Below are 12556 nucleotides of genomic sequence, written 5' to 3' on the forward strand. Positions count from 1 at the left end.
AATTTTAGCCATTAATTATAGCCATTCAACATTACAGTATAACTGAAAGACATTATTTTTAACATTTAGTAGGCTCTGAAAAATATAATTTTTAATTTAAGTGAACTTAAAACTATCTTCACATAAACTATAATAAATTGTATTTTATAGTTTTGGCATAATTGTGTGTTTTTGTCGGTTGAAGAGCTAATGTAGTCCATCTTATAATCATCTTCGTTCAGTATCTGCGCTATTTCTCGCCAGACGTTATGACAGATAACACTGTCTTTATAATCGTTTAAACTAGAGTTGTGGATATCTCATAACCCCCTCACACAAGCGCTTGTCAACGCTGCCGTCTATTGATGTTGCGGACTCCGGTAGGTTGTTGTTGCGTCTCTTCTTTTTCTTTTTTGGCTGTGTGAAACAACGGCCCGGGCCAGTGATGCCACCTTGTGGACAAACTAATTAGTGCAAAAACAATTCAAGGCGTATGTGCAACCTGCGTGTACTCTTCCCTAGGGCCAGATGAAGATGATTGGCGTGCCGGATTGGGCCCGTGGGCCGCCAATTGAATAGCCCTGCTTTAAAGCATTTCATCCAGATTGCCAGTAGCAAACAATGGAGCGCAGTCTACTGGACAAAGTACGTAATTACACCATTTACAAGCATTTTATCTGCAAAAAAATTGTTCATATCGGTGGCATATATGCCAATATCGATAAATCTGCGACATATTGGCCTATAAAATCAGGCAAAACGATATATCGGTCGGGCTCTAGTAAAGTCTATAAAAAATAAATAAATAAATAAATAATTATATTTTATTTAAAGCAAATGAACCTTATTTCTTTTAGTCCATTAACAGTTTTTACATTGTGAAATTATTTTCATGACAACTAAGCAGTTTTTCCCCGGCCCGGGCCAGTGTTGCCACCTTGTGGACAAACTAATTAGTGGAAAAACAATTCAAGGCATAGGCCTATGTGCGACCTGCGTGTACTCTTCCCTCGGGCCAGATGAAGATTATTGGCGGGCCGGAATGGGCCCGCGGGCCGACAACTGAATAGCCCTGCTGTAAATGATGATAACAAAATGTTAACAGCAAGATACTGTTCAGTCTTACAGTATAATACAGTATTTTTTTAGTCAGACGTGTGATGTAGGGATGGGCGATACCATTTTTTTTCCCAATACGATACTGATACTTTTAAAGGCCAGTATCATCGATATTGATACCGATACAATACTTCTAAACTGAACTTTTAAATCATGAAATGTACTAAATGATTACAGTGTTTTTGAATTGCTAAAACACTAAACCCCAATCTCTGAACCAAATTCTCACTAACTTAAACCAATTTGTCGAATAAAGCACTCTTTCTGCTAAACCTTAAACACGTTCAGGCAGTTAGGCTCTATTTGCAAATCTCATGCACTCTTTTTGCAAAACTCTAAACACATTCTCTTTCACAAACACTTATCACACTGTGATGCATTTGTGCTGCAAAATGCTAAACACAAGCGGCAAAAGTTAAACACAACTAAAGCACAGTTGTCATCGTTTACACACAACAATTCAAAATTGTTCACACTTGTTTCTAATGATGTGATCAAATCAACTGTACAAAATATGAGCCAGTTCAGAGTGCACAAGTGGCACAGGTGACTGAATGATGATACGAACAAAAGATGTAAACAATCTGAGAAGGAGAGAAGGAAGAGTACATGTAAGAAGTGGAGGATGAGGAGGAAGAGGATGAGGAGAGAAAGAGTAAGGTTTAGAGAGTGTTACAGTTTTTCTGAATTGCTAAAACACATTTGTTGAAACCATCACTCCTTTTCTCAAAACCTTAAACACAAATCCAAATACTCAAACTAAATTCACGAAACCTCTGACTCTTCCATCAAAATCAAACAATCACTGCAAAACCATTGCACTTGCACTCAAAATCAACCGGTGCTCTCAGATCACACACACATGAGTCAATAAAATAAACACTACAGCGCATTCATTAGACACTACAGAGAAAAATGGAAAACAGCATCCAGAACATTACAGAAAAAGTATACTGTATTGAGTAAACAATTGTGCAATTCTGTAAAAAAGTATAGTAATTGCATCTGAGTAAGGTGAATATATTGTATAATGTATAGGCCAACTGTATGTACTGCAAGAATAGTGTTGTGCTGAATACTGAATAGCACTGAATGTTTGTATATGTTCAGCACTTGGATACTGCAAAAATACTGCAGTCCAACTGCAAAGGCCAAAACGGTCAAATAAAACTCTAAATGAATAGCATGTTACAGTACACACAAGTAATGTAGTCTTTTTTGCTAGACAAAGAGAAAAAAAACCCTGGTCTGACAGATCCAGCCTTGATAACTCTCTAAACCTTACTCTTTCTGTCCTCATCCTCCACTTCTTATATGTACTCTTCCTCCTCTCTTTCACAGATTGTTTCCATCTATTGTTCGTATCATCATTCAGTCACCTGTGCCACTTGTGCACTCTGAACTGGCTCATATTTTGTACAGTTGGTTTGATCACATCATTAGAAACAAGTGTGAACAATTTTGAATTGTTGTGTGTAAACGATGACAACTGTGCTTTAGTTGTGTTTAACTTTTACCGCTTGTGTTTAGCATTTTGCAGCACAAATGCATCGCAGTGTGATAAGTGTTTAAGCGAATGAGAATGTATTTAGAGTTTTGCAAAAAGAGTGCATGAGATTTGCAAGTAGAGCCTAACTGCCTGAACGTGTTTAAGGTTTAGCAGAAAGAGTGCTTTATTCGACAAATTGGTTTAAGCTAGTGAGAATTTGGCTCAGAGATTGGGGTTTAGTGTTTTAGCAATTCAGAAAAACTGTAAATCTCTTTCATTTTATACAGTAGTAGATTTCTGCATTAGCGTCTATGGAAGTTTCTTACAGTTTGAAATAGCTGAGAGTTCAATTTTTTATTTGCATCGCAAAAATGCAATTGTTTCATAAGCCAGGCCTGATAATAATATAAGGAAGCGGAGTGTTTCAAACAAATGCCTCAACTGCACACTATGAAAAATGAGTGCAGGTCAAAAGATACACACACACACACACACACACACACGAGTCAATAAAATAAACACTACAGAGCATTCATTAGACACTACAGAGAGAAATGGAGAACACAGCATCCAGAACATTACAGAAAAAAAGTATATTGTATTGAGTAAACAATTTTGCGATTCTGTAAAAAAGTATAGTAATTGCAAATTAGTAAGGTGAATATATTGGATAGGCCTACTGTAGCTACTGAAAGAATAGTGTAGGATCTCCTTTGAACAGAACAGCACATTCCTTAAGCAGAAGCTAAGGAGTCTCCTCTCAACCTCTCAAGTGCGAGTCGTAAAACTGAACCGTGGTCAGCTCAGGCGCCAATTGTCTCAAATAGTTCCTGTCCCGCTCGGCTTATCTTTGCAAGAAACACAGGAAGAGTGTGATTCACAAAACCACCTCCCTGGGTCTGCAAACACTGAGACCGCAATAACTGACCCCTGCATCTGGACTCATTTAAGCAACAGAACTTCAGTGTTGTCTTGTGACTGGCTTCAGCATAAATAAAAATCGAATAAACAACAGAACAAAGAACGTTGTATCTGGAAATGTTCCAGCGACAGACACTCCTGGACCCCATGACCGTTTAACGCATAAATCGATAATCCAATAAACAGAAAGCGACAAATTTACAGCTCCATGTCCGAGCGAGAAGAATAGCAGGTCTACACCGCATTACTTTTTGCAACCTTCATTGACCTCAGGACTTTCTCTGACCTCCCCCTTTCTCTACATTCCAGAAAAACGCGCGTTTCTCCTGTCACAGACAAAGGAACATATAACTTGCACAGACAATTCAAAAGACAATCATTTAAAAGTATAAAAGGGCAACTATATTCACAAATAATGTTTTATGTCTTATATATGCTTGATGTGTTTCCTGTAATCGGTGCAAGTTTAACCAATGTTGTATATGCAAAACTTTGGTATGAATGAGAAGTGGGAAATATGTACGATGCTCGCATTAAAAAACTTTATAGAAGTATTAATAAAATCTGGCATGGATGTTCCCATGTGATAAATTGAAGCATCATGTTAATTTATGCATGAAGAAAAACCTTGCGGGGCGTGGCCTCGCCCTGCAGCTAGAGCTGTAGTCAAGTCCAGCTTTGTTGAGTCCAAGACAAGTCCAAGACCAGGACTAGTTGAGACCGAGTCAAGACCGAGTCCAAAGAGGTTCGAGTCCAAGTCAAGTCCGAGTCCAAATGAGAGTAAAAAAAGGATTTTTCCTCTTCAAGACCACATACTTAACTACTGATAATGTATGTGATGCGAGAGACAGCATATCTCCTATTGTAAGAAAATCATTTTACATTATTATTTGTAAAGATCAAAAAGCATGTGCAAAGTAACAACTCTGTAGGACAGGGGTCTCCAAACTAGATCCTGGAGGGCCAATGCCCTGCAGAGTTTAGCTCCAACTGGCCTTAACACACCTATCTGGAAGTTTCTAGTGTGTCTAGTAAGAGCTTGATTAGCTGGTTCAAGTGCATTTAATTAGGGCTGGAGCTAAACTCTGCAGGACACTGGCCCTCTAGGACCGAGTTTGGAGCTGTAGGATCAAATTATTTTTATTTACTTTATTTACATTTTATTTACTTTAGGTAAAGCAATTTCACACAAGCTGAAGTGCAACTTCACATTTTCAGTCTTTTTATTATAGTGTAACAATATTGTTATACAATATTATATATACAGTGGGTACGGAAAGTGTGTAACAATAACATTCTGGGCTGCCAATGGAAAATGTAACAAATGACAAGCAACACAGGTGTCACTAAAAAATGTACAAAACATTTGAACTCCAAAATGACTGCAATGAAATGTTCCCATTCTTGAACTTATTACTTGTAATAAACCAAAGGAGCATTTTCAACAAAAAAAAAACAAAGAAATAAACATGAACATCTTCAGCTATGCGTGTGTGTCTGTGTTTGCCTTAGGCCATATAATATGTAATATACATTCAGGAGTACCAGTCAAATCAAAATCCCCCAGGGGATTACCAACACAGTTTTAGTGCAGAATTGGATGCAAGTATGGGATAGCAGGACCCTGACCTGAACTGGCTCTGCATCTAATCCTCATACTGTACATTCTCAGTATTCTTTTCTGTTTTACAGAAGTCCATTGTTGCACTTGAGAAATATAAGAGATGAGAGCATTTTTGATCCTAGGCTTGCTCGATGGGGCCTCATAAGAAGTCCTCCAGCACTAAAAACTCTTTCAACTGGTGCTGAAGATGCAGGGACAGACAGCACTTTAAGAGCAAGAGTATGCAAATGTGGATATTTGTCCTTGTTGTGAGCCCAGAACATAAGGGGGTCCTCCTCTATCGGAGAGCTCTGGATGTGTTCAAAGTATTTAATTACCTGAGTGACAATGCTTGCCTCAGTGGGAGTGCTATGTTTCTTTTTATGAGTTTTATACTTTGCCAGGAGTCGCGGAATTTTGGAATTTGGTGGAGAATGAGGTGGTTCTGCTGTAGGTCCCTTGCTTCAGCTATCAAGCAGTCTGGAAGAAATAAAACAAAAATACATACCTTATAATCAACTTGAAAATATAATGTAATGTGAATACAAGTCTTAGTATCAGTACTAGTAGTACCAGCAGAAGTAGTATTAGTAGTAGTAGTAGTAGTAGCAGTTAAAGTAGCTGTAGTACTATAAAACACTTAAAAACTAATTTTTATAAGTTGGCTTTTAATTAGTTTTTTATGGTTTTATTCATAAATTAATTTTTTTAGATTTGTATTCATTGTCTTATCTTTTTTTATTCATTTTTCTTACATTGCATTTAAGTTATTATGTCTGTGAAGCACTTCTTTTTGAAAAGTGCTATATAAATAAAATTTATGATATTATTATAGCAGTAATTCATAGTAGTAGTAGTAAATACAAGTCCTTACAGGAGGACACACAAACCTGTCAGCGACTTCCGCACCTCCTCCCTTAGTCTCTTCATAGCAACAGTGCTGCCACTGGTCCTCACATCCATGTCGACCCAGCTCATTCCAAACTGAGGGTCCAACATTGCAGCTTGTGCAGATTTCATGACTAAATCGTGCATCAAAGCTATGGTTCTCAGGCTCTGCCATATGAAGCGCAATGAAGATGCCTGAGAACCTTTGCTGGAGTGACTCCCGGAGTGCTCTGATCAATGGCCTGCAGAGGCTCTTTGGCGAATCCATCTGAATTAGATGAGTGTTCAGGTCAAGCACTGTTGGAACAACCATGCTGATTGTGATGATCTTTTCTCCGTCTGTTAATTCAGTTGCTTCAGCAAAAGGTCCAAGAATCAAACAAAGTTCTCTCAACTGGGCCCACTCTCTTGTTGTGATGACAACATTCTTAAAGTCAGGAGAGCACATTTCTGTCAAGGTGGTGTGATCCAGCTCCGTAATGGCCTTTATTTGCTTGAAGGTGGAATTCCATCGTGTTACAGTGGCCACTGGAATGCTTTTGCCATTGCCAAAGACTGCCTCAAACTTGTCTTTGAAAATTGTGCTGCTATGCAGTAGAGTTGCAAGCTTTGACACTTTGGACATTGCTTGAGAAAGGCACTTCACCTCCTTTAATCCATCGCCCACTACTAGCTGAAGACTGTGAGCAAAACAGGACAGCCGTTGCCGGGAACCTAGGGTAAAGTTCCTATCCAACGGTTCACCAACCATGTCCTCCTCATCCTCACTATCATCAGAGTGGTCTTCTGCCATCACAAATTTAAAAGCTTTTTTCATGTTAGATGCGTTATCTGTGATAATAAATTCTACCTTATCATTTATATTGTATTCTTCCAATATTTCATCGAATGCAGCTACAATGTTGTCAGCACTGTGACGCCCTTTAAATCTTCTGCAGTCAAGGAGGAAGGACTTCAGAGTGTATTCATTAGCTGTGGAGTTACAAACATGAGCTGTTACTCCTAGGTAAGACCTCAAGGTGCGATCTGACCATATGTCAGCCGTAACAGAGACGAATTTCTGATCTGCCAGACTGGATTTGATACACTCTTTGACTCTGGTCACTAGTTGAGGTATCTGTTTGAAGGCTATGGTTGATCTCTTCTGCCATCACAAATTTAAAAGCTTTTTTCATGTTAGATGCGTTATCTGTGATAATAAATTCTACCTTATCATTTATATTGTATTCTTCCAATATTTCATCGAATGCAGCTACAATGTTGTCAGCACTGTGACGCCCTTTAAATCTTCTGCAGTCAAGGTGTGCTGGAAATCCATTTATCCTTTGCTGAAACTTCCGCGTCTTCGAGCGCAGGTCATGGTTTCTTAGCAACGGCAGACGCCACGGGAGCGCAAGCATAGAGCGCAGGCTACAGAGGGCTTTGGAACGAAGGAGAAAGCGGCGCGCCTAGCGTTTTCCACGCATTTTCAGGCGCGACATGCAAATGTGGGTTTGTTTTGAAGGAGAAAAAAAACATATTGCTGGACTCGGTCGAGACCAACGAGAACATTTGGCGAGTCCAATGACCAAGTCCGAGACAAGTCCGAGTGCAAAGACCAGCGAGTCCGAGACAAGTCCGAGACGATAGAAAAATGTCTCGAGTCCGGACTCGAGTACTACAGACCTACCTGCAGCCAATGTCTGGTTGGAACAACGATCTGTGGGACGGGCTTATGCAGCTTGATCAAAAACCCAATGTCCGAACAGATTCAATGCCTTTTCGCCTTTGTGTTAATCGCGCTCCAACTTGCGCTCACACGCTGCACCATCAAGCGATTGGGTCATTCAAAGCTCCAAACACTTCGTGACTGCCGGAATCTTCAAAGTCTAAAGCCAAGCAGAGAAACTCTCAGAAGAACTTCAAGGCAAGCCTCACTCTCCTTACCGAAGGCAACCGACTTCCGAAGCTCCTAAGTCACAAGGAAACCCTCACTCTCCCTGAGGGCTTCCCCAAAGACATCTTCCAAACGACAGATCTATAACCAATCAGAGGCGCTGGAATTCCCTGAGACGAGCCAACAAGGGAAACCCCGGTCAGCTGTCACCAAAACCAAGTAAACTAACAAAGCTTCATCTCTTGCTGAACTGGTGCTGAATTGATCTTAAGCAGTAAAGATAAGACAAATGTCTGCTTTGTGATTCTCTCAGGTTGCAATCTAAGAACTAGTAACAAACACTAGACTTTTGGGACTTCAGTCAAACTCCGTTAACTCTCATCTTCAGAACTGTATGTGTGTGTGTGTGTGTGTGCGTGTCTTAAGTAGCGTAGTATCTAGAATAGCCAATAAATTCCTGTTTCATTATAAGAATCATTGTCTTGTGTCGTGAATTTAAAGTTAAAACTTTACCCAGATCTGGTTACCTTGCTCATAGATAACACAAATCAAGCATCCTGCGTTAGTTCAGGCAGGCCTCGTAGTCAAGCTCCGCTATCAGCTGACTGGCGAAATTGAAACCCGGCCCCTATCAGCTGATCCGACTCCTAAGCTTGCAATCGGCAAATCTCAAACAGGGCGCCTTACTTAAACACTGCTTCTGTCTGCTTGCTTTGCTGCTTTCTCTATTACGCTGCTTGCAACCCACCTCCTCCCCATCTGCTCCTTTAACTGTGCTTAACTTAAACAATGTCATTCTGTTGTCATTGTTGCATGCTCTGTTCTGGGGTTGTTGGTTTTTTTTGTGCTATTCTCCTATTCTTAAAATAGGAGGGTTGCCCCTGAAGCGACTGCTGTTTCCCTGTCCTGGCTTTCATGGAGCTCATGAAAAGGACAGGGAACTTGGAACAGAGCCATACTGCCAAATGTAACTTTAGTAAACATGCTAATAAAAAAGTTGACTTAAATGCTTGTCTATGGGTTCTTTTTGACTTAAGAGATCCTGACTGAAATACCAATCTTGTACCATTGTCGTTGGCCACGTAGTAGTACAAATAAAATTGGTAAGATACACTAAATTCTACTAGACGCTGGACGAATAGTGGATGAAGTGTAAGCTATTCAAATTTGGAATCCGTTCTAATCGGGTTGATTTTGAATCTTCAGATTCGATTCCCCTTCTGAAAAGAGCTAAAATAAAGAAAATTCATTACATATATGGTGGAGAATTCAGGCAAATTTGGCTTGAAATTCATAACACCAAGTCATATTGTGGTTATCTTTTCTATTTTTATCCGGAAAAATAGATTACATACAGAGAAACAGAGTTGTTGTGTTACTGTATACTTTATTGTGGCAGGCCAGCGTGTTGAATGTGTGAATGTGCAACTCGAGATGTTGTTTAAAGAAATGAACTGCAGTAAAACATTTAAATTTTGTCTGTCGAGGAGAGAAGCAAGCGTGTTCCTTGTTCTTTCTCTTATTAGGCCTTGTCTGTAGCTAGATTATTTCACATTGCGTGTTCCAATGTTGAATAACTAGGCTATCTACCCTGGTACTTAGCTTAGAGTAGCTAACTAACGCTCTTGCCATTTATTCACTAAAACTAGTGAACTTGAAACGCGGCGCTCAGAGAGAGTGTCTGAATGTTATTTTATGGGAGAATTGTGGTTAAATCCACGTGTGTTTTTTTCTGTATAAATAGACTAAGTGCTGAGATCCGCCGAGATCTCAATAACAGTTATTGTATTAATTGCAGTAAATCTGTAGATTAATTTACCTCACTCTGAACAAGTTGAGAGTGTTCAGTGCTATAAAGATAAGAATCTAAAGAGTGCTTTTTGGTTGTTCAGTGTGAAATGCGCCAGCATTTCACGTGACGCACGTAAACTGTGTGTAATCTGCATGCTATTTTACGGCAAAGTACGTTGCCATAGTGACACCCGTAACCCGGAACTTTCAAGTTCGCAAGCGCAGTTCGCCAGCGCCATTTTCGAGCTATTTGTAAACAAATAGCCTAGCATGAGCTAAGCTAACTGAAGCTAACGCTTTTGCATTGAAGCCTATGTAAAGCTAGTAGCATTGAAAGCTAGCGGTTAGCACGTAGCATGTTGGTGGTCTTGAATGCAATGCTTGGCAGTGTTGATGTGATCTAAGCGTGTGTATCTGAACTCTCACACTAGTGGGTTCTTTCACCTCATCTCTCTCTTACACTTTTCATCCTTCTCTCTTCTCCTCTCCTCCCAGTGAAAAGGAACGTTGGCAAACGCAAACGTAATAAACCTTGTGTACACAATCATAGTTGGGTTTTAATCACATTTATTTAAGGTTCTCCCTTGCTTAAACGCTGTTGGGTTTTATTAGCAACTAATTATGGTTCTCGTCCTCATTACTGTAATGATACGTTGGGATTAATTCAGCTATAACTGCTCTTATAATATTAATGACGTCAGTAGATATTACGAATTTAAGTAATTATGGATTTGAAATTTTAATTTCATAATTAATTAATTGGAGATTTGGAATTTTAATTTCATTTCATAAATTAATTTCAGTTCCTGCTTTCACATAGCAACAATATCTACTGATTAATTTAATTATAATTGCTCTTATAATCTAATGACAACAACATTAGAATTTTTAATCATTAACTATCAATAGGGCTATGAAATTTTAATTGCATTTGTAAGTAATTAGGGTGGTATGGATTAAGCTAATTATAATTGCCCTTATGATTTTAATAACATCAGTGGGTATTAATAACTTGCTATCCTTAGGGATTCAAAATTTCTAATGTAATTTCATAATTAATTACAAATTTGAAATTTCAAGTTCATTTAATAATTAATTACACTTCCTGTTTCCCTATTACAACAATACTTATTGATTAAATTTAATTATAATTGCTCTTATAATTTAATGACAACAACATAAAAATTCTAATCATTAACTATCAATATTGCTCTGAAATTTTAATTTCATTAGTAGTTAATTAGGGTTGGGTTGCCCTGCTTCAAGGTACTTATTGATTAATTTGAATTAAATTTAATTAATTAATTAATTAAATGATTAATTTGATTAAAATTAATTTAATAACATCATTAAATTCTAACCAGGAAATACCATTTCTAATTTGAAATTCTAATTTCATTTGCAAGTAAGTTCTGCGTCTACCTGTTAGGCCTTCTTTTCTCTCTCCTTCAGTTATTTAATTAACTCTTTCTACATTTTCATGAGTTTTCCCGTTTGGCTTAAGCCTGTTAGTGGCAAAACCCCAAAAGGAAAATTAGGGTTTTCCTCAGTACTTAGGTTAGTTAGTCTTATCCTGCTAACACAGCAAAACCAACCCCCTAGGTGTATCGACTTAACAGTGCCACCACCCTGTCATTTTTCCTAACATTGTGAGCAAAACTTCTCTTTCCTTCTTCTTCTCTCTCTCTCAGCGGTTTTCTTCTGAGTTGACTATTGCGGCTGTTTTGGAATTTACCTGTGAGAATCATAAAAGCAGAGAACTTTAGAAACATTTAACAAATATTTGTGAAACTTGAACACTTCGTTTCAAAATTGTCTGACTCTCACCCTACCTTCCCTTCTCACCCTGGGATCCTACCCAGCTAAGGCTAAAGCAAGTCAACAAGAGGACTGATAGGCGTCCGCCAAAAATTGAACACGCATCTAGAAACGATCTAATTGGTGTATGGTGTCAATCTTACCAGCTAAGAAACCAATACTGTAATTTTTATTGTTTTTCCTTCGCCTGGAGGAATTTTATAAGTATAAGTGACGTGACATGTGGCCAAGTATGGTGACCCATACTCGGAATTAGTGCTCTGCATTTACCCATCCAAAGTGCGCACACACACAGCAGTGAACACACACACACCGTGAACACACACCCGGAGCAGTGGGCAGCCATTTATGCTGCAGCGCCCGGGGAGCAGTTGGGGGGGTTATGAGTTCGACTCTCTAACCATTAGGCCACGACTTCCCTCATAACAATCACAGTCCTGGTATTTAGAAATCCCCAGTTCCAAACACCTGTTTAGAAGCATCCTTCTAAATGAAACTTAACAAAAAAGGAAAAGAGAAGAAAATTTAATTATACTCATTCTGCTACTAGAAAAGGTTATTTTGTTTTATCTTTCACTCTCATCTTACCATTAACTTTCCTTACAAAAAAAACTTTCTCTTACAGGAAAATTGGAAGCAGCCAGTTATTATTCTGTTCCTTGCTCTGTTTGTTATTTTTCTTTTCTCCCTCTGTTCTCTAGCTGTGCTACCTGTGTGTGCTTACTAATTTTCCCCACAGAGACTACAAATTAGAAGCACGCCCACCAGAGGATCACAGTCGCTGAGAACTACACTCACCTGTCCATTACACACTCAACGTCAAACCACACTTGACATTGCACACTTACACCTCTGTTTTGCCTTGTTTTGTTTTCTCTTCTTCAAGGTCTGTGTCAGTCTAGGTTCTAGATCTCCCTCACCACGCCAAAACATGTCTCGCACAACAGACTCTGTTGGCCACTGAGAGGACCTCGAGACGGCTTAGTGTTGCAACAGACAGCCTTCTACCTAAGGCTGCTGAAACACTGAAGCATCAGACACAGGACCAGCTGGATGACAACATAACAAGCCT

General features: G+C 39.0%; 1 protein-coding gene across 1 annotated transcript; it reads right to left on the minus strand.

Moving 5' to 3' along the window:
• Positions 1-5318: 5318 nt before the first annotated feature.
• Positions 5319-6961, minus strand: LOC107688923 (uncharacterized). The gene is made up of 2 exons (XM_016486756.1): positions 6002-6961; positions 5319-5591 (listed from the first exon to the last, which is right to left on the minus strand). The coding sequence occupies exons 1-2, from the start codon at positions 6814-6816 to the stop codon at positions 5576-5578; spliced, it is 831 nt and encodes a 276-aa protein (XP_016342242.1). The 5' UTR covers positions 6817-6961; the 3' UTR covers positions 5319-5575.
• Between the last annotated feature and the right edge of the window lie 5595 nt (positions 6962-12556).

The sequence above is a fragment of the Sinocyclocheilus anshuiensis genome, unplaced genomic scaffold, assembly GCF_001515605.1.
Source record: "Sinocyclocheilus anshuiensis isolate Anshui unplaced genomic scaffold, SAMN03320099.WGS_v1.1 scaffold1138, whole genome shotgun sequence".
NCBI lineage: Eukaryota > Metazoa > Chordata > Actinopteri > Cypriniformes > Cyprinidae > Sinocyclocheilus > Sinocyclocheilus anshuiensis.

Bases quoted from the DNA above. Each gene is read 5' to 3' on its own strand.
- LOC107688923 (XM_016486756.1), bottom strand. From the start codon at position 6,816: ATGAAAAAAGCTTTTAAATTTGTGATGGCAGAAGACCACTCTGATGAT.